Consider the following 22,892-nt stretch of genomic DNA (forward strand, 5'->3'; position numbering starts at 1 on the left):
AAAACCCTCTCCCAGAGAGAGCGCACTGAGTGCATTCATCTGAACATGGCCACACAGGAAACACAACATTAAAATGCGATCCTGTAACCAACAGCTCCGGCATCCTGGATCTGATCAGAGGCTTGCAATGAGTTTCCCTCTTGCCGGTGCTGTGAGGATTTCCACAGTGGCTCTGTTTGTTCATACCACTAGGTCGGGCTCAGAATCCGTATGGCAAGCCACTCTCCAAAAATCATAGCGTTGGAACTGCAGTACCAGACTCCACTGACCTGGGCACATCTGGAGCCACAGTGACAGAGAAAAGCAGTAGACAAGGGACTCTCCCTAATCAACGTGTGGGATCCTCGCTTGGTAGCCTCAGCTCTGGCTCTATGCTTGGCTGTCCTAGGTCTGTGCTTGTCTGCTGGGTCTAGATCCTTCAGAAGCCACGTTAAGCACACAGCCAGGCCTCCTAGATCAACCTGAACAGAGCCAGTCACTTCAACGGTGAGCAGAAAGCTGACAATGGACTCACACAGGGCCAGCCCCAGCTGACAGGCCTCATGAGCCTCCCACCTCAGTAGGAGTGTGCCAGGCAACCCACAGGTCCAGATGGAGCCCAGGCCACTGCATCTCCTCTCCTCCTCCTTTAAGGAATCTGACTGATTGACTAACTACAAACAAAATTTGCCCCCTAGGGCAGATGAAAGAAAAGGATGAGGAACGCGCTGAGGACACTGTGTGTGGCTGGAGACCGCTGCACTTTCTGTGGTTAGAAGGAAGAGAAGGGGAACACCTGGGCCCCTCCGGGATGGGAGGGAGAGAGGAGAGGCCTAATGGCCACCACTCTCTCCAGAAGATTCCCACAGGGTCAAGGTGCTTCCATCACAAGCCAAAAGTGGGAATCTGCAGAGGCCACTGGCAGAAGGGACACATTATACGAAGCACTGCTTGGCTAAAGCTGGTCAGTGTGGCTCCATGACAAAACTCTTGCCTCAGATATGGGGAGAAAATAAGCCAAAATAAACCACAGTAAGATGCCACCAGGATAATGGACCCAGACATATTTAGTGCCCTGTACAAATTAATTCAGCACTGAGTGTAGTTTACTTCCATTTGGCTTTTGCACTCTCAAGCCAGCACATAAGCCAATGTTTGCTATGTTGTGGTCACAGGTTGCTTTAGGGCCCACATTTCTTCAAAAGACAGGATCTGGGGGAGTTCATATTTTTATGCTAGTGGATGTATCAAAAAATAAAGTAAGAACTCCCCAATCTTATTTCCAACAATTAAATAGCCTTGAATGTACTGGTTCCCTTGACGTGTCATTAACGTGAGCTGCACCGCTCTGGCTGCTGCCACATGCCCGCCAAGAAGATGCTCACCTTTTTGGCCTCCTTTAGACGTTTCTGGAGGTCAACCTGTTGTTCCTGCATTTTGCTCTTCCACTCCTGCACCTGCTCCAACTGGATCTTGTATTTCTCCAGCTCTTTCAGCTTTGCTTTGTCTTCATTTCGCTTCATCTTCAGAGTCTCCAGCTTCTCCTCCAGGTCTCTGACTTGAGAACGCAGGTTCTCCTCCTCCTGCACAGCCAGGGGGAAATGGGAGGTTACTCTGAGAAGTAGAAATGTCATGTAACAATGCATTTCCCCAAATACCTCTAATTTAATGCACAGGCAACAAAACCTTCTAAGTCTGACCCAGTCCTCAGAATTCAGTCAACCCTTTTCCAATAGCAGCAGCATTAAAGGCCTCTTAGAATAATTTCATTCACTATGTTCTTCCATTTCCAAAGCCTGTATAATTTTTTAATCTCATTGAGTTTCAGTTCACCCACAGAACATGGTTCAATGCTTCTCGATGTGCTGAGAGATGGCCTGGCCTTCAAAGGTGCTGCGCACCTGCACTTACAAGTGACTTCACGGGGATTTGTGGGTGCTCAGCCCTTCTGAAAATCAATAATGTACAAAATTAACTCACCCAATTCCCCTCTCCTGCCCCTAGGGGTCAGAGTAGTGACACGTGCAGGGAAAAAGTGTCTCCACTAACAGGACTGGGGTTCTAATGTGACAAGCTATGTGATTTTAAATTACAGCGTGTGTAACGGCTAATGCTTTAAGGCTTATTTAAATTAAGTTTAACAACTTGCAGACACACACAAACTGTGCCCCCTGTAAACTGGAGAGTTATTAGTTGATGCCATGGGGTTACTCTACTGAGTGCCAAAGGCACCCTAATCCTTTCCCATCTCTCCCCCATCAGTTGCTCCGATACGATGGGGCGGTTACTATACCAAAGGGGGTTAAGCATGGCTAAGAGATTCTGTATGTTGGATTCTGAAGGTTTTGGAATCATGGCTCTGGACACTTTCATCTCTAGAAGGAAAGGCTCAGTGCAAAATCCAGCACACGTGTGATTCTTCACCCAGGTAAGGCTGGAGCACTGCCCTGATCTCTCAGCAAGATGACAGTGCCATAGAGGCGTCTCCCCTGCGAACCACAAACTAGCCATTGTGTCTGACTGCAGTGCCCTCTTTCAGGCTAACCAGTGGGCTCTCCAGAGACAAGCAGGCGAGACCTTTCCCACTGAAAGATAACCCAGGTAACTAGCATCAACAGGAGGTCACTTGACTCTGTTAGGACAAAGAGCCACTGGCTGAATTTGGGCTGAAGCAGTTGGGTTTCAAAACCCAGTTCAAAGACAGCCTTACCTTTTACAGGTGTAGCCCACAGAGGATTCTGGTGCCAGCAAGCAACACTCCATCTTGATCTGAGCAAAGGCTGCTCAAAGATGAAGCAGTGTATGCTGGGACCTGAAGTGTCTCCTCCGCACCAAAGTTGAAGGTGGCTGCAATCTACTCCAGTGCATGAGAATTAGGCACAGTCCCCAGGTTCCTGGCAAGCTTCTAATGCAGCCCTGTTGGGTCCCACCCTCTTGAGGTGAAACATCTCTTCCTGAAGCCCTTCACGCTGCAAGGGGACTTGGACTCTCCCTAAAACATGTGTAAGGCTAACATGTTGTTCCCTGGAAACCTATCTGCCCGGTAACTGGAGAGCTGCCTGCACAGGAAGGAAGAACATCCCTCAAGCAGCACAAAGCCTGGAAGGCATTATGCAGCCATGCTTGGGCTTTTCCTGATGGGAGAATCACAGAGCCAAGCGGAACTCCCAGCAAGGCCTTGGTGACTGAGCAGACAAAGACGATCTCCCCCTGCACCAATGTTCAGTGAGCAGCAGTCACCTGCCCGATGTGAACAAATGGGTGCTGCTCAGCATGCTGACGGCAGAAAATGCCTTCAGGTGTTTCAGAAGATTCTTTGCTTGGCTACGCATCGTGCAGCTACGAGACCGGCACGTGCTCTTGATGGAAATGTGGGTCCCCCATCCATTTGAAGTCTAGTCCATTTTTTTAAATAGCTGCAACTCGTTTGGGGTTCTGCACCTGCTCCCAAGCACCCCACCAACACCTAGTGAGTTTTACAATCACATTTTCTTATTTTCTTTTTATTTATCCCTCCGGCTGCTGTGTGAAAAACCTACACAAACAGCACAAACTGATGGGCTCTGCAGAGCAACCAGTGGAATTGATGAGGCACTAAGTGTTGTCAGATACCAGAGTCTTTTCCTTCTGTGTTCTCAGTTGATTTGGGCATCAGTAACAGGGCTAGCAAGTGAGCAGGTTTCAGGCACAGGTGTAACGGACGATGAACCCTTAACTGATGAGGCTGGAATGCCTTTTCCCTCCACTAGGTGGTGCTTTTTTCCAGCTCACAACTTCACACAAAACCTCAAATGCTTTTTCACATCTTGTGCTATTACTTCTTTGCCCTCCTGTCCTAAATCTTTCATAAGCTCGAAATTCAGCTAATTAAGAAGGTGCAGGAGGGAAATAATGAAAAACTATTTTAAACAACAAAATTGGCCTAGATAGTAATTATCAGCCATCAAACACCCATTAAATCACCCAGCCCACCTCTAAGGCCAGGGCAGGTTATTCCCCACGGGATATTCCCTAGCAGTTTGTCCCATCCCAGAGAATGGGGCTTCTCCACCTTCCCTGGGGGAGAATATTCCTCAGCCCAGCACCCTCTCAAGGTCAGATCATCAGTCTGGATAGTCAGGCAAAACAAAACACCCTTTTGACTTTCCCCACACAAGCGACCTAGAGTGTAAGCCGTGGGACAGAGTCGAGAGCCAGGGGTCTAGTCCCAGCTCCAATCTGTGTGACCTTCATCTCTGTGCCTCAGTTTCCTCATCTCTAAAATGAGATACAGCCATATTCCAGTCTCACAAATATGCTGGAAGGGTTAATGTTTGTAGAGTGCTGAGCTGAGCTAAGCAGTGGTATTCTCACCATCCTGAACCTCCTTTCCAGCCTTGGGGTTTCACCCCACATCTGCCCTTGGTCTGCTCTTAGCCATGCTACACATATGCATCTCAGAAGACAATCCGTTCAAAACGCCAGGTTGCTTTCGCAGGTCTTCTCTGTATTGCTTTCAGTCTGTGGTAGTGTGGTGCCCACAACCGACTGGGATATTCCAGATGCAGTCACACGAGTGCTGTACGGAGACGGAACACAAGAGCGCTCCCTGGCCGTTTTTGTTGGAGCATGGCATAGGGCGGGCTGATAAATGGTTCCCCCGCCATGCCCCCCGGCCTGCTTCCTATTCTCTTGCCTCCTTGCCTTTGAGCACTCTCCTCCCCCTCCCCACTCGGGTAGAGCAATCAGACAGCCACGGCTGAAGTGAAGGTTCCACACCCCTGGGACATTGCCCTGTTTTACCCCTTTACCTTCGTGGGGGAAGGAGCTGAAGGAGGTGCCACCGGAGAGGTCAGGGAAGGAGTTGGAATGACCGGCGCAGCCAGAGGTGTCTGAGCAGGTGTGCTGGGCTCACTGCTACTCATCTCGCCCCCTGAGGCGGAAGCGGAGCCAGAGGGCCCAGCTGTACCGCTGGATGCTGCAGAGTTGGGAGTCCGGGTAGGCTGCAAAACAACATGGTCAAGGGGGAAAAGAGTCAGAACAGCACTTGCTTTGGGAGGGATCTGCCATCACTCACCACTGTCTCCACCTTTCATTCGGGCCTCGCTTTGAACTTTGCCTCCATGTTATTCTTAAAACAAGCCCTTCCTGGGACAGAGCACCATCACCAATTATTATGGCTGAGGGCCTGTGACTCCCAGTGCTGGAGGAATAAGGGGAGCAGAGGAAGGTCTAACATGATCCAATGGCTGGAAGTCAAAGCTAGACAAACTTAGAGTGGAAATATGGCGTACATCTTTAACAGTGAAAGTAATTAACCTTTGGAACAATTTACTGAGGGTCGTGGTGAATTCTCTGTCACTGACACTTTAAAATCAAGACTGGCTGTTTTTCTAAAAGCTCCACTCCAGGAATTATTTTGGGGCAGGTCTCTGGCCTGTGCTTTGCTGGGGTCAGACTAGATGATCACAATGGTTCCTGCTGACCTTGAAATCTATGAATTTTTAGGGGACTAGAGAGGGGTAGATCCCAGGAGTGACAATAAACGAAGCAGCAGTAAGGAGTTTGCTAGCATCTAACAAAGGCTATACAGAGAAATAATGGAGGGGCACTTATGGGGGAGGTGGCAGTAGAAGAGAAAGCCCGACACTTGTGACAAACAGACCAGCCTTTGGACCTGCAAAACTGTGTCCAATCACCTAGCCTGGGTCCAGCCAAATATAGCTTTGGATGGAGACTCTCTTACATAAACAAATGATGGACACACCTAATTCTGATAAACTTCAAGCAAGAGTGCCCCAAAGGCCTCCAGAGCCAGCCATTTGTAAATGGCATTTGCATATTTGCATTTTCTGAACTTTAATTCAACGTATTATTCAGAATTTAGCAAACAGCTGCTACTGGGTACTTGGAGATTTTCAATTTTAAAGTCTGAATTGTTTTAATTTGCCATTTTAATCTTGTTTCTTCAGCATACCCTTGCAGATTTCACTCCTGCTTCTTGGGAGAGTCAAATGGTCTCTTTTGTATGCTGTTCTTTGTCTCCAACTTTATGACACAACATGGAAGTTGGTAGTTTTCCTTTTAAACGTATTCCCATGATACATGGTAAATTCTGACTTCATCTAGAAGGGGCAGGGTTCCCCAAGAAGAGCCATGCTCAGTAATGAAGCAAGCCTACAACACACCATCACAGGCGTGGTAACAATGGACACTACACTGTGATATGGGGCCTACGCAGCTGTTCTCTGGCCTGGCTGGAGCTCCCAGCAGTGTGGCGTAAAAGGGCTGCAATACAGGTGAGCAGACGAAGGGTATCTGGAGTCTACAAAAAAGCAGCAAACTTCTCAGAAAGTGCTGACTAGTGCTTATCTTCAACTTATAAGAACATAAGAAAGGCCAGCCTGGGTCAGACCAAAGGTCCATCCAGCCCAGTGTCCTGTCTGCCGACAGTGGCCAATGCCAGGTGCCCCAGAGGGAGTGAACTTAACAGGTCATGATCTAGTGATCTCTCCTACCATCCATCTCCACCCTCTGACAAACAGAGGCTAGGGACACCATTCCTTACCCATCCTGGCTAATAGCCATTAATGGACTTAACCTCCATGAATTTATCCAGCTGTCTTTTAAACCCTGTTATAGTCCCAGCCCTCACAACCTCCTCAGGCAAGGAGTTCCACAGGTTGACTGTGCGCTGAGTGAAGAAGAACTTCCTTTGATTTGTTTTAAACCTGCTGCCCATTAATTTCATTTGGTAGCCCCTCGTTCTTATCTCATGGGAACAAGTCAATAACTTTTCCTTCTTCACTTTCTCCACACCACTCATGATTTTATAGACCTATATATAACTCCTCTCCGACATGCATTTCTAACGGGCCCATCGCTGTGGTATCGAGGTGTGTTAGAGTCAGTCAGCTAATTTATTGAGGGTTAGTTTCATTTTATCCCTTGGCATTGGCTCTTTGGCGCACACACCACATTTGTCAAGTCTCAGGGCTGGTCTACACTGACCACTTACCTCGGCATAGCTATTTCTCGGGGGTGTGAATAACCTGAGGTCCACTGCACTAGGTCAATGGAAGGATTCTTCCATGGACCCAGCTTCCACCTCTCGGGGAGCCTGATTAACCACAGCAACGGGGGACCCCTCCCGGGGCTGCAGTGAGTGTCTACATGGCAGAACTACAGCTTTGTCACGGTCGCCTTTTAAGCTTAGACACAGCCTAACTCCCAGCTCAGCTCTGCATTAGCTAGGATACAGCCAGGCCATCACTCCAGATCAGCATGGGCACCGGTGCTTGAGAGTCTCCAGAGTGAGCGCTCTGGGCACATGACGCAGAAGTCTGGCCTACACAATGAACTGACGGAGGTACAGTGGCCTATGGAGAAGCAGGCTGCTCCATGTTTCCCTCTGAAACTAGGAGCATCCAGCCTTGGTCCTGGGAAGAGACCTTGTGGCACCAGCCTTTGCCAGGCATATGCCACCTCTGAGAAGCAGGCTACTCTACACAAGCAAATCTCTTTGCTGTAGGGAATTTTCATAGTACTTTGCAGATAAAACCGTGTTGCCAGATCGAGCTGTCAGCGTCCGTGGGATCAGGGCAGTGTCACCAGTGGACAAACCTAGGCGAGTCTTCAGGGAGTGATGCTGCTGAAGGGCTGGAAGTATTGGGGTGCTTAAAGGCCACCAACTGCAGCTTGGAACCTGGACCTCCTGAGGTGGATAGGGCCAGGGGGAGATGTTGGACCTAGAGCTTGTTGAGACTGGTAACACCTCTCTAGGGGAGGGTAGGACACCAGGTGTTCTGAGAGCAGCATTGGCAAGGCCCCTATTCAAAACACCACTGGGTACTAACAACCCTGCTAGCTATCAAATGATACTGAGCCTCCCGTTTTGGGAGGAGTTCATGGTGAAGCAGCTCTGGCATTGCCTAGAGCCCTCTGACTTCAGACCTGGGTCCGGGGCCAACTGCACTAGTGGCACCAGCTGATGGACTCTTCCTAGCCAAGGCTGAGGATATGGTGTGCAGGAGGAGTTAGAATATTTATCACTGACCACAAGGGGCTATGGACACATCTGTGACCTGTCAGAGTTCGCTGGAATTGCCTAGGGAGTGCCTCTGCTCCCTGTGGGCAGAGAACCCCACTGGTAAGTGGATAGCTTTGGTTCTGACAAACACTTGTCTGGGGTCCTGCAGGGTTTAATTCAGTCTCCCCTTCTGATCAGGGCGTACCAGGGGACACTAGGAGGGGTAGTAAGGAGACATGGGGGGAGGTGCCTTCGGTATATAACGATACTCAGCTCTGCGGAGGGAGTGTTTGCTAGCTGGCCTTGCCCTGGAGAGCTAGCCAGCTGAGATAATGCTGACAAGGCTGGGGGAAGGAGCTAGCAGAACTCATTAGTATACGATCAGCATCTGCTATTGGTCACTATAGTTTGTAACTTGGGCTTTAGTTAGACCCCAGATGCGACTGGATGTGGAAGCAGCAAACATCAGCAAAGGTGCCACGTTACTGTCTGGGTGGAATGGGGTGACTAATGGCCGTGTCAGTCAGATGCAAGCCTACTACACTTATCCATGCCTTTGTTTCCTCGAGATCAGACCATCATAAAGCGTTCTCCATGGGGCTACATCTTAACATCACTCAAACTGAAGGGGATGCAGAATGCAGCAATCCATTTGAGCCGTCTCTCTCTCTCTCACTGGGAGCACCCTAGGAACTGCATTGGCTTCCGGGTGGAATTCAAAGTGGTGGCTCAAACTTCACACCCTAAATGGTCTGTCCTATAATTACCCCAAGCAGCCGCCTCTCCCCCTTATGGCACATGACCAGAGCAGCCATCAGCCCAGGCATTCAGGCTGGAGCCCTCTGGCTGTAAGCGAGAGTATGCTGCTAGCAGGGTACAAAGGCTGCGGGACTCAAACTGGCCTCTTTTCTTGATCCCCTAGAACAGAAATGTGAACTCTGGTCACACAGCGAAGCCCATCCCTTCTCCCAGGCATTTGGGAGGGGACATTTGAGGGGAAGATTTTATTTACAATTGGAGGAGGGAGAGAGAGAGAGTGTGTGTGTCATTTACTTTTGGTGGTAGCAGCAGTCTGTTATTGGCTGGACTGTCAACTCTTGAAGACAGGAAGTGTGTACACATATTTGTGCCACACCTAGATTGGTGGGACCCCAGGCCACACTGGGGTCTCTGGATGCAACTGCAGTATGAACAAACACTTCCATGGGGTAGTGACTGAAGATTTCTAATATTGTCAAAAAGAAAAGGAATACTTGTGGCACCTTAGAGACTAACCAATGAATGCATCGGATGAAGTGAGCTGTAGGTCACGAAAGCTCATGCTCAAATAAATTGGTTAGTCTCTAAGGTGCCACAAGTCCTCCTTTTCTTTTTGCGAATACAGACTAACACGGCTGTTACTCTGAAACCTAATATTGTCAGAGCATGAATGGGAGCCTATAGGTGGAACAACATCTTTTAATAAACTGAATAAATAAACATAATAATAAATAATATAATAATAATAATAAATAATAATAAACAATAAATAATAATAATAAAATAATAATAATAATAATAATAATAATAAAAAATAAATAATAATAAACAAATAAATACATCTTCCCTGACTGGAGTTAGCCATGCAACCCAGTGAAATCAAAGACACAATCAGAGCCCCCCACCTCATGAGATAGAATGCAACTGTTTCGAGAGACGAGGTGGGTGAGGTGGTATCTTTTGTTGGACTGACTTGTGTTGGTGAAAGAGACAAGCTTTTGAGCTACACAGAGTTCGTCTTACGTCAGCGGACGAGCTCTGTGTAGCGTGAAAGCTCGACACTTTCACCAACACAAGTCAGCCCAATAAAAGATACCACCTCACCCACCTCGACTCTCTCATATCTTGGGACCAACCTGGCTCCAAGCACCCTGCAAACGGAGGAAGTGTTTGCCATTTACAAATCATCATGTAGCCACAGGCTTTTGGAGGATCTGTGTCCAGGCTGTAGCCTCCCCCAACTCTGCTTCTCTGCACTGCAAGCACCAGAGTTTGTTACACACAGCAGGCTCTCTCCGCAGCCATACGAAACCCTGGATGACTTTGGCGTTGTCTCCTTAAAAGAGACTACTCAGAACTCCCTCCCCCACAAACAACCTCAAGCCCCCTGTAACGAACAGCAACCAGGGAGAGCCAAGGTATAACGTTACCACAGGGATGTCTCGAGGGGAGCTTCAGCCATAAAGTGGAAATAGGACCACCCAGGCATCTTTATGCTCTAATTCATTAAATTAGTTCTGGGAACAGCAGAGAGTAACAGCCTTGATGACAATTTCACCCTTGCAGATTCACCCCAGGGAAACGTCTCTGTCTGTAGCGATTTCCCAGGTTCCCCAAAAGGACGGAAAAAGGAAACAGATATTGGAGTTTAGCATTTAAGTAAAGATCAATGCCCACTGACCACAGCTCTTGGTTCTCACCTTGGGCCGCCTGGTGGTGGTCTGGAGGGCAACAGGAGTAGAAGGCAGAGTAGGAGAAACATTCATACAGGGAAAGACGGGAACAGAGATACATAGACAGCAGCGGCAGCAGCAGCAGATGCAGCAAAGAACAAGGTAAAGGAAACAAAAAGACATGACCGCCATTAGTGTGCGTAGCGTCAGGACAACATGCTCATTCCCCCATGCTCCCACGACGGCCTCAGGTGAAACAGAACCCTGATGTGGCTCACCTCACACCCGGGCTAGAAAAATCTCTCAGTCATTTGCACTCAAGACACCGAAGTTCTCCCATGGCCACCCCTATCTTTAACATGCAGATGCAGGACCGCAAAGATCTTCCCATCAGGAAGTCTTCCGTCATGAGACAGGAAGCCTGACTACTTGGACAATGGAGGCGCCCTGCATGCTGACACCTGCTGTCCTCGCAGCTGCCCACGGGGCATCCACAACCTGATCCATCTAGTGGACTCCTGGAAAGATCTCAGAAAGGCGAAGTTTGGGCTCCCTTGGCTTAGCTGGAGAAACACCCTGCTGAGTTGTTGTTGGACTGCCCAGGGTTCTCAAGGCTTCTGCTGGCAGGAGCCTGGATTTCACTCACACACATCCTTTTCCTAGACGGGGTTACTGAAGCTCAAGTGTCACGAACTGCCCAAAGAGAAGCAGGAGCAAGAGGATTCTAACTCCTTCAGTTACACCATCACAGGCTTTGCATTTTGTGAAGCTTCACCTCAAACCTGGAGGCATTGCCATTTTCCCCTTGGCTCTGAAGAATAAAATGTGTCACGTTATCAAGTAGGCCCATTCAGACTTAGGCACCTGTCCTCTGTATCAAGGAAGTTGATACAAGATTACGACAACCAATCTGGCAACACCACACCTAGGAATTTTTCACACTATGTGCCTCCTTGCTGTGTGGTTACTACACACGGACTGTCCCATTATGTGGTGCCTCGTCGACAAAGATTTAACAGAAATCGAGACACCAGGCAGGAGTGAACTTGGAGCAGCTTTCTTCGGCCAGTGTGTAGCAGGGAAAGCATGAAGGGATATACTCCCTGTCTGTGTCACTCCATTACTGGGAGCTAATCAGACAAGGAACAGAGCTACACTGAAAGGTGGAGCTTCTGTTCTGTCACACTTAATGGCCTACACAATATCACCGGGGCACATTAAACCCCATTATAGTCTGCTTTCCTTTACCATTAAAAGGTAAAACAATGCACTAGGAAGTCTTAAGGTTAGCAGGACCAGAGCAGGTCAAAAGAAACCAGCCCTCATGCTCCTCCCGCATTGGGTAGCACAAGGAACGAGGCCTTTAATCACACAAAGCCTACTGGCAACTATCTGGCTGCTACAACCACAGACATGCTGGCGAATGCAAGGCCCTGTAAAACAGCTGGCCTGTATGTGAGAGACAGGAAGACAAAGCTTCAGAGTTTAAGTGAGGCAGTGGTCCACATCTTTATCTGAGGGGGATGGTCTCACTCGCATGTAACTTTGGTAAACCAGGAAACACATGGCTTCTAGTAATCCCTCTCTTCCTTTTTAATATCAGAATTGCACAGAATAGTCTAAGGGTCACACAGTAAAATGCAAACCCCTTCGAACACCTGATATGAGGCACATCCTTTGGGGATAAATCCTACTTTGCTCACAATTCCAGAAGAAAACTTCCCAGAGGGTCTAACTCTGGCTAGCTGCTACTTTTAACGTAGAAGTGAAAGACTTACAGCCTCCAGAGCAGTTTTCTTACTTTGCAAAACACTAATCAGGAAAGTGTTCCCACCAAGCAGTAGAAGCTAAAAAACCTGGAGATTAATTTAGTGTTGAGGACTGGCAGTGTAAGGTCTTCCAGAGTGCTTTGGAAAAGCTAAGAGTCTCTCAAAACATCCACGGGAAAACCCATTGTGTGGAATGAATCTTTGAAAACCTGATGCAACTATCTGTTAACTCTGGCCATCCCCAGGGGGAAATTCTGCAGAAGAGCTTCCATCAAGTGGCCCTGCTCTGAGAAACCCTCTCTTCTCTGGGATTTAGCAACCCAGGCATGTTCCCGTGTTCCACTCCTTGCCAAGTACTGGGCTGCCAGTGCAGCATGTTAAAGAGGAACTCAACAAAATCTCTATTGTCAGAGAAATGTTGCTTCAAACATGGCTCCTGCTGTCCTATTATGGAATGGTTAGCACCAAAAAAGCCAGAGCCAACAATGGAGGTGCTAGCTGGATGGGCCTCTCGGCTTCCAAGAAGCAGATATAAGGAGTTCTTGATACTTGACAAAAATTAGTAGCCAAGGGCTGAAATATTTTAAACTGACAACCAACTTTGTACATTCAAGAAATATATCAGAACTGCCTGTTCCAACAGATGGATTTATACTAACGATAAATACCCCCGAGGGTGTTAATGAAGCCCCCTGAAAGATACACCAGCATCTCAGATCAACCAACCTTGAAATGGTCACTTCTGGGGCACTAAGGAAGTTGAGAGCATCTTTCCTAGATTAAACCATACAGGATCCTAACAAAACTTGTCTCCTGGCAGCTCTAACTAAAGCTACCTGCCATTCCCATGAAAGGAAAAACAGCTAAGAAGCGGGCAATAGCATTTTTAATCCTTGTGCCGTTTCCCCTGTGTTATTAGGCCTAGTTTAAGGGTGGAAGTTCATCAGTTTGGTCCCAGCCCATCAAACTCACTTTGTAAAGATGATACAGCCTGAGCGGTCAGCTATGAAATTCACTGGGGGAACGGCTCATTTGTAAATGAAGGTCATAACAATGGTTCACTGATCTCATCAGGGTGTAGAACAGACTGGTCTTGATGCTGCCTAGGCAGATCTGCTGTGTGTGTCCTGTATAACATTTGCTTGTTTCTTCTAATGAACGTTATAAAAACTACAATCAAAAACTTCCCTCCCTTTGGCAGGCATTCCGGAGCCCCAGGGTATGTCTACACTGCAGCCCAGGCAGAAAGACTCACGCCCGTGGGACTAGAGCTAGCATGCTAACATTAGCAGCATGACCGTTGCAGGTCAGGCTGCAGCTCCGGCTCTCAGGCCCACTCAACTCCCTAGTCTGAGAGCCCAAGCTCCAGCCCAACCTGCAACAGCCATGTTGCTAATTTTAGTGCACCAGGGTGAGACCCTAGCCGGGCTAGCAGGCTTGCTCCGAGCTGCAGTGCAGACATATCCTCAGGGTCTAGAAAGCACTTGCTGGACGCCTGCAGAGAGCCAGCTAGTTACAGGTGCTAGCTCGTTTCCAGCCAATAAAGTCCTCTGAAATACAGCTGGAAATACATCCCGTATTTTCCATGTGAGCAGGTGCTCCGGGTACCTCAGGGAAGTGGTAGGATTGCCAGTGGAAGGGGAGCTGGTCTGCGTGGCCACGAACAGAAGAGGTGGTGACACTCCAGTAAGAAGCGACCCACTGCTATGAAAATGTTTGGGAACCTCTGTCCCACAGCTGTGTCTGATGCCTGAACTTTTTGAGGTCCCAGAAGAACAGGGCTACCAACTTTACCAGTTACAGCCTAATGAAGAACTTTGGGACCGCTTAAGAGCTCAGAAAGCTCTGTATCAAGTATTCCAGCCATGAATATTTCAACAGTCGGTGGTTCTGAACTGTGCTGCATAATGCAAATAAATATTTGATGCCATTCTGTAACCTTTGTTCCTCCACAAGTCCCACATTCAATAGGAAAAGAAGTATCTGGGACCCAAAATAGAAACACACAGGCTGGGAAAGCTTCACTGCCAGCATGCAGAAATCAGGAAAGCCACCTGCTAGCTATCAACGTCTAGAAGAGCAAAGCACGGCCTAGGAAGTCCGCCTTGCCCGGTCCCCTTCCTCTTCAATATAAAGGTGCAGCTCCCAGGCCCTACTGGTCCCAACACACACCATTCCACCTGGATTAGAATGGTCTCAATTTGGATCAAGATAGCAGTGTTCTCTGCTGGCAGCTGTAGGTGTGCGCTGCACCCGTATATGGACTATGAGAGCAGCTGCAAGGCTCTTAATTTTAAGACCCCTCGGTGTGGTCAGTGGGCTCCTAGTAAGTTATCACAGGCCCAAAGCCAGGGCTCGTGAACCACAGGAACAACATACAGCTGGAATTCCTGTTAACTGCATGTTTCCACACAGGCTACTCATATAGCGTGTGTGAGCGTTTCCAGCACCCAATGGGTGAGCCCTGCTTGCACATTATAGGAGCTGGAAGCTGCTGAAGATAGGTACCCTAGGAACACAAACACTTTACTTCAAGACTGCAGCACCTGAGCCCATTACTCAAGTCTTCTCCAGAGGATGCTCAGCAGTTGGATAAACCTGCAGGAATTAATGTAGCTTCCCATTAACATAATTACAGGGCTTCCTCTCTAGCTGATTATTCTAGACAGTCACATGTTCTGTGCATTATTGCTAACTGTACCTTACAATAAGAAGCTTTACATGACACCTTCAAGAATCCGAGAGACCTAGCGCATGATGGGCTTGCTCACACTCTCAGAAGTGGCCAAATACAGAGCAATCATAGGAGGAACAAATTCTACCAGGAAAGGAAATTTTAATATAGGGAAATTGCATATAAATCAGGTAATGATGGCAGACTTTAAAACTTCCCTGGAAGAAATGCAGGCTGGCCCTAACAGCCATTAAAGCACCAGAAATGGATATATATGGATCTTGGTTTCCAGACTTGGCCACAGCTCTGTTTTCTTTCTGCTCCCAAGAGCAATACAGAATCAGCATTTGCAAAAAACTTTTCTTTTGGAAGAGGATTTTAAAGGAGCTTTAAAAATAATCACCATACAGGAAAGTGTCTCACTCCCTTTGGTCAGCTTAAGATTCCAGATCCATACACCAGGTGCATTTACTGGAACAGAATTAAGAAAACACCTTCTGGCTGCTGCAGCTGAAACAATTAAAGTGGCAGGGAAAGGTGTACGTTTGCTTTTGGGCTACTTGTATTTTTAAACTTGTATTTCTAGCAGATCACTAGATGTAGATATCACTAATTGCTCTTTTGAACTTAAAACACTGATATGCTAAAAAAACAAACATAAGGACACCCAGAGAACAAAAATCAGAGTCTCTACTGTAACCTACAGAAAAATATCAGCTCGACACAGGAAATCCACATAACAATAATCATTGGAAATTCTTAAAACACAGGCAAAAAATAAGAAGCAAAAGAGTCAATTAGCCAGCACGGCCAGAGAAGAGAAATAAAAACTATTATTAGCATGCGACTTTTATACAGCAAGCAGCCATGGGACGCTAAACCCCTGTCCTCCGATGTGAGCCGCAGAGGCACTGCATGCAACACAAACAGCAGGCTGCCAGGTGACATGGAAAAAGGACTTGAACACAAACTCAAAGGAAAGACTACAAATTAAATTCAATTGCATCGTTTTGTCATTACACACCCACCCGCCCGGCTTGTCTCCCCAGAGACACCTCAAAACTGAGTTGGAAACTCAAAATTAAAGCTCTGCAGTCGTAACATACCAAAAAAAACCACAAGCAAAACAAAAAATGTTTAGAAGCAGCGTTAAAAATGATCATGTGGATACAGCGGATTGTACCTTCCGTGTTGTTGGGGCCTGCCTCATCATTGCAGAAAAGACAGAGGAAGAGAGAGAAAGAGAAAGAGGGAGGCAGAGAAAGAGAACGTTAAAACATTCAATCACAACAATGCAGCTCTCTGTAGACAGTCTCTCTCAAGCACAGTCTGCCCAGGAGCGCTTGCAAATGGCTGCAGCTTTTCCTTTTTATCTGCCATCCATTGACCCTGATAATCCAGCAACCGCTTCCCGAAACCCAGACTGCTAGGGACGCCGTTAATTAGCAAGACTCTAGTGTGCTGGAGTGCGGGTCCATCCTAGCAGCCGGAGCCACGGGCCACACTTCCTTTCTCCGCTGGCCTCTCCAACCACCGCCCAGGGCTCCTCATTACATCATCACTTATGGATTTTTCCCTCCCCTCTCCAAGTTCTTAGGCAGCCCTTAGATCCAGGCACAGCACCAGAGACTCAGCTGATGCTTTCCTTCCACAGGGAGGAGGGATGCACAGGGACGAACGTGCTCCTCTGTAACCTAGCAACACTTTAGGCTCAGCTGTCTCACTGGCTAATTAGAACATTTCTTCATCCCTCCTCCAGCAATAATGGGCCCGGCTCAGCATCTACGCATGCACGCAGAACCTCTTTGCATGATACAGCCCAGCCTCCCTAGCTACTGGGAGCAGTCTACACACCAACCACAGGATCTACCAGAGCCCAAGGAACTGGTTCAAGGGGCAAGTTTGTTAGTTTCTGCAGTTTCAAACAAACACAAAGTCACCTTATAGTACTGAGAGTTCACCACCCAGTACTACTCCTGTGTTCCCACCTTCCCCATTCATTCTCTCTCACACAGACACTCAGCTTCACAAGCACACAGGAAATACAACAGCAAAGATTTTTTAAAGTTTATTCAATTGAATAGCTGCGTGCAAAAATAGAGCCACAGTGAAACCCGCATCAGAGACCAGCCTTGAGAGCCTCCTGCCTTGAGAGTTTGCCCCCAAAGGCTGCCAGGGCATGGTCAGGAGGACCTGTTCCACCATCAACAGGAGACACTGCAGTTAAGCAGACATTTCTGAGCGCTAACAACCTGGCTTCGGGGCACTGACAAGTTTAAACCTCAGATTTAACGCCTTTAAAGTTTTCTATCATTCCCAGGCTAATACCTGCCTAGAGGCCAGTGGTTGAGAAAATATTTCCCTTAAAACACAGTAAAAACCCTCACTAATGCTGTAGAACGTGAATTTAAAAGCTACAACAGTCTGGAAATTCTAGGTTAAGGCTTCCGTCCTGCCTGGCATCACTCTCCTCTTCCCCCGCTCCCCATTATAACAGCCTTCCGCTTCAGGCCAGAGACCCTACAAGAGTCCTAGCCTGTATGGGGGCCTGGGGAGCTTGCAGTCTGGCTATGTGGGGTAAAGGGGGTCTCTAGGCTGTATCCGAAGAGAACAGTCTCTCATTCACGCAGGGAGGGTGAAAGAGCCAAACCAGGATCTTGATCCTGTGTTCAGAGGAGGAAATCTTTGGCCCTAGATGAGGGCAAGGTGTTGGAATCTCAGGCCTGCACCAGGAAGGCGTAGGAGGTTGCGATAATGCTCACAGGCCAGTGTGCAAAGCACCGGTCTGACCAGTGCAGAGCTGTTGTTGCCTGGAATGGAAATACTGATGGAAGAATGGTGAAAGAGGAGGGTGTCTGTAACCCAGAGGAGGAGAGTAGGGAGGACAGTAGGGCAGTGGTGACAGCGCTGGCAATTTCCTGATTTACAAGAAAACTATAAACTCTAGTTTTTAAAATGATAACGTTCTACAGAATAAGGGCTTACGCACTTTTTTGAAAAGAGAAAGGAAATATTCTTAGCCCTCGATCCCTTACTGACGGCATGTGTCTGGGAATTATTGACCCTAAATAACTTTTTAAACCGGGGAAATGAAATTTGTCCAATGCGTCAGTGACAGGAGTTCTCATCTAGGACTGGTGCACAGCACCAGTCCGAACGCTAGCCTGAGGTTCTACAGATATGAGCAGCAAAAAAAGGTTTGTAAAACTGAAACCAACCCCCCCCCTCCCCCCCCCCGTCTCATAACAAAAAATGGGTTTGTCAATCACTTCAGGAATGTTTGAAGTTCTTCTCCTCTAGACCAGAGACCAAGTATGAGACGTTTGAGGCCAAACAAAAAATATTTTTGGGGAAGATACATTTGGAGAGGGTGGGAGGAAAAATAGATTTTGGAATGAAAACAGTCTAAATATGGAGTTTCTATGGCTGGAAATTTCCTCAGGTATCGAAGTATCAGTTTCAAAATCAGGCAATGAAAGAGTTAAAATCACCCCACACTGGTCTAAGAAGTCCCCGCATGTGAATAAATCTGTGCCCTCCATCCACGATCCCAAGAGATTCCCCAGCACCGGATGGGAACTATACTTACAAATAAGAGCCACACATGCAAAGTGCAATTTCAACAGTACCAGCAAAAGGGGGGCTGTTACTCCCTTAATCTGCAGTAAGAGCTTTTATTATCCAGCATTTACTATAATTAATTTTGAAGAGTAAAAGATGATGGTGGAATGAGAAGGATTCAATATAACAGGTATCAAACTGGTGCCAAACTCACCTTGACAGTGTCCCTTGAAATGAGAGAGGGTAGACTGCTGACATCCCCGATACAAGTTTTTTTAAAACTACATTAAAGCTCTCCCTCACCTTCTATGCCTCTTCCCCTAACAATACAAGGAAGAGGCACCAATGGGTAGCAACACAAACTCTTGATTCACAGTTCAATGAGCCCAAATAATGCCATCATGAACTCTATATCTGGATGTTCCTACCATACCATATATTTTTCAGGGGCTGCAACATTCAGATTTCAAGGTCTTATTCATAATTTTGTTGATATGTACAAAGAGAACATTTTCCCTCTGAAAATTATCTATATATTTAGCATTAAAACCACCACTTCCAAGCTCCTTCTCTGGCTTATCAAGCTCTGAAGTGTCTTAGAAGCTGACAATGAGAAAGGTTATTTGAACAGACCAGCATACATATGGCCAAAAACTGAAATGGCCACCAATCAGCCCATCTTTTAATTAAATTAACTAGACTTGATCAGAAATTTGTGTTCATTTAAAAGCACTACCAAGTGCACTGGGTTCAGCTTACAAAAACCACTCAGTAGCCTAAAGCACTGGTTTTCAACCTTTTTATCATTTGCAGACCCCTAAAAATGTTCAAAGGGAGGTGCGAACCCCTTTGGAAATCTTAGGCATAACCTGCGGTCCCCCAAGGGTCTGTGGACCACAGGTTGAAAACCACTGGTGGGAAAGGGGAAAGGAAAGCAGATTCTGTTTTTTTGTTGCACATTAAGAAAATAAAACTGATTTAGGACAATAGGAGATCAGCATAACAGGCTGCTCACCGATCACAGCCCCAGTTCGTTTGGGTTTAAAAGGAGATGGATTGCTGAATATTGCTCCTATCAACGGGGAGGAAGGCCATTTTCTTGTTAATATCTGCCCAGCTGACACCGAACAGGGCAATCGTGCATCTCTTTTGAGCAATACAGTACAAGTAAAGCCCACAGCACTCGGTCAATGTTGAACTGGATTTTTCACTTGAAGCACTATGGACCAGATTCCGTCTGGCTCTGGCCACGTCCCTTGCCCTGCAAGGCTGTGCAAGTCCTGGGAAGAAAATAAATGATGCAGAGCTTGGTTAAAGTCTGGGTACAGAAAATGGAGAGCATTTCTAACAATGCAGGCCTATGCTGTGCCACCAATTTGCTGCTAAGCATCAAATTATATCTGAAACACTAAGTTGCCAGGCCAAAGATTGTGTCTTCCTCTTGGGAAGCAGCTGCAAAGCCTAAAACCCCTGACGAGTACCAATGGAGAGCACAGACAGGTCCTTCAGGGACTCAGGACTTCATTTATTGGTAGACCCTATAGCACATGACCTAGATAGAGACGACAGAGCAGAGGAGCAGCTTGTCGGCTTCTCCCAAAGGAGCATGCCTTGGTTCCAAGCTGAATTATATACACACAGAACATGACCATATTTTTCAGAAATCTGCTGTCTGGCAACAATTTACTGAGCGAGAACACCTTAGCAACAAGAGGGGATTTCTGTTTAATTATTCAAAACATTTTCCTCTGGCAGCATTATAGATAATGGATGTCTTCAAGCACAGAATCCATACTAGCTACCTACAGCATCATCATAATATGGAGGGCAGACACAAGTTAGAGATTCCAGGACCTAACACGGCTACATGCTCAGCTCAAGATGTGGTATTGCAGGCTTGGGCTTATAGTTTCCGTAGACTGCTTCTCTGTTGTCATCTGTTCTGCCCAATTTAGATACAGCCATCAGGCTCCTGGCAGGTGGCCAAGTGCATCCATCAGGCTACTTACCCATACTTCCTGGTGCAGGGGTCAGAACCTTCAGCAATGCTACATTGCATGGGCTAATGGAACGTGGGAGTCCACTGCACATGCCAATCAGTTAGCCAGTGGCTTAGGACCTTTCTGTTCCTGCTGCTGCGGGGTGGATAAGAGGCATCTCTAAATTCAGTAAAAGAGGGTGATGCTTTATGGGCAGATTCCTTTCACTTCCCCCCAGCAGGAGATGGAGGAACAAGGAAACATCAGGCGGGTTCAGTCAGCGCCACCTTCCATAAAGTGGCCTCTGATTGATTTCCAGACAGGGTCTTTTCAGCAAGCTGAAGGTATTGGAGCTTTTCTGGATCTCTGTGGAATTCTGATAAAGACCAGCATCTGTCTGGGCATCTACCTTGAGGCAGCAGCTCTCCACACCACATCAACAGCATCACATACTTGATGTTGGCCATGCCAAAGCCTTTATGCAGAAAGCATGTATTATCTGGTGGTGGTGAAAGCTCTGTTCCATAGCTAGCCCTGCCTTTTGCTATGGAACCTGGTAGTCCAGAACCTGTAAAGGAGCAGCTCACAAATCCCAGCAGCACTAAAATTCAGGGCTCTGGGATGCAGTGCCTTTAAAGTTTGGCCAATCTTACCCCTGGGCATTGCTACCCCAACCACTAAGTTCTTATTCAGGAAAGAGGGTGGGAGATGTAGATGGCAGCCTCCCCAGCGTAAGATATCCCCATTTTCTGCTCCCTGCGACGAGGAGAGAGGCGTGAGGCGTCCTCCACACTTTCAGCTACTCATCAAGAATAGACTGCAAAGGCAAGAGCAGTTCTATGGCAAGGCTGCTCTTGACCTAGCTACTCTGGCCCTTACGAATTCCCTGAGTGGACCAAAAATAATTAATTCAATCCAGCGGTTCTCGCAAGCTGCTTTAAATGTGGCAAGAAGTTTGGATTCTCCAGATCAGAATCACTTGTTTGCTGCTGTGGATCTTTAGCAAATCCTGATGGGTCCTCAGTGTCCAAAAGGTAGCAATAGGCCTCAAGAAAATCCCTCGGCTTCCTGACCCACCTGGGATGTCAATAAGGGGCAACTGCCAGTGACAACACAGCATCAGCTACCACAGCTTGCGCCAGATCCTGGAGCGGGTGGTTCTGGAGGGCTCTGCAACTACATCTGGTGGGTCATGTTGAGCCAACAAAGCCAACTCCCAGCACACACCTCACTGCAGGATCCTCTGAACGGCGTGTTAAATGGGGCACTTCTGTCTCTGGGATTAACCTGCTGGATCAGGCTCTGACCATGCGCTGTCGTCAGGGGTTTTGAATTCTTCAGTTTGGAGCTGCCTGGAGTCAGGGGCTTCAGCAGGGGCACATCTGATGGCAGCTGGCTCTGGGGACACCCCCCATGTTTGACAGTGCCCCGGAGGCAGCGCCATGGCGGAGAAACTGCAGCTCCGTGCCTCACTGTGAGCAGCAGGGCTCTCAGACGTCTGACAAAGCAGATCTGCTGAACCTCATGGGAAGCTGAATCCAAATCAACACAGGCACCACAGACGAACTCCAGTTCCCAGGGGTAGGACTTGTCGTAGGCTTCCGCTTAAAGGTTGAAAAACCAACCAACCAAAAAAAGGGTGGGGGGGAATCCACTGAAGCAGCAGAGCAGCAGGGAAGGAGCGCTGCGCACACGCCCCCAAGAGCTGCCACATGGATGCACAGCAATAACAGAGCTGCAGAAACTATTCCAAAGAGAGGATTTCCAGAGTCAAGGCCTTCACAGCGCGAGGGAAAGGAGCCACCACCCCAGGAGGGCCATGAAGAGTGGGGTGGGCCGAAGCGTTTAAGAGGCAGAGAACTGAAACAGACATCACAATTATTTGACAAAGGCAGGGTCAGCCCAAGACTGGATACCCAGAAATGGATCATGCCAGCTGAGCAGAGCCAGAGTCCATGTCTAAGTGCAAGTATCTCTCCACCTCCACTAACTGAAGCGTCTGTGAGTGCTCTTAGAGCCAGCCACAGCCAGAGAACTGATGATGTTTTCACAGGGGTTTATTTATGAACCTTTCACTCATTTTCACCCACACAGTTACAGCAGAACACACTAAGGAGTTTGCCTTTATTGTTCAATTCTACCCGCAACTATCAGTCTGTACAAATGGCGTGGGGGACCCAGAGAACACACACCAGCGTACGCGTGTAAAAAGTGCAACACACTGAGTACGTTTCCCAGACCTGAGGAAGAGCTCGGGTGTAGCTCGAAAGCTCGTCTCTCTCACCAGCAGAAGTCAGTCCAATCAACGATATTCCCTCCCCCACCTTGTCTCTCTGATATCCTAGGACCAACACAGCTACAGCAACCTTGTTTTCTAAATGGCATTCACGGGAATATGCCATTGGCAGAACGTAGTGGAATCTAAATGTACACTACACTATCGGTGTGTGTTACAGTGAAGACTCTTGTCCATTATACACTGGCCACACA

The 22,892-nt window shown here is 47.7% G+C and overlaps 1 protein-coding gene across 3 annotated transcripts in view; it reads right to left on the minus strand.

The window, feature by feature from the left end:
• The window catches only part of DCTN1 (dynactin subunit 1), a 148,171-nt gene that overhangs the window by 35,784 nt on the left and 89,495 nt on the right, over positions 1-22,892 (minus strand). For all 3 annotated transcript variants that reach the window (XM_077816104.1, XM_077816105.1, XM_077816102.1), the window contains exons 5-6: positions 4,770-4,961; positions 1,365-1,562 (exon numbers count right to left, since the gene is read on the minus strand). In XM_077816104.1, coding sequence (XP_077672230.1) covers positions 1,365-1,562; positions 4,770-4,961 — 390 coding nt within the window. The remainder of the gene's footprint in view (positions 1-1,364; positions 1,563-4,769; positions 4,962-22,892) is intronic.

Source organism: Eretmochelys imbricata, chromosome 4 (genome assembly GCF_965152235.1).
Source record: "Eretmochelys imbricata isolate rEreImb1 chromosome 4, rEreImb1.hap1, whole genome shotgun sequence".
Taxonomy (NCBI): Eukaryota; Metazoa; Chordata; order Testudines; family Cheloniidae; genus Eretmochelys; species Eretmochelys imbricata.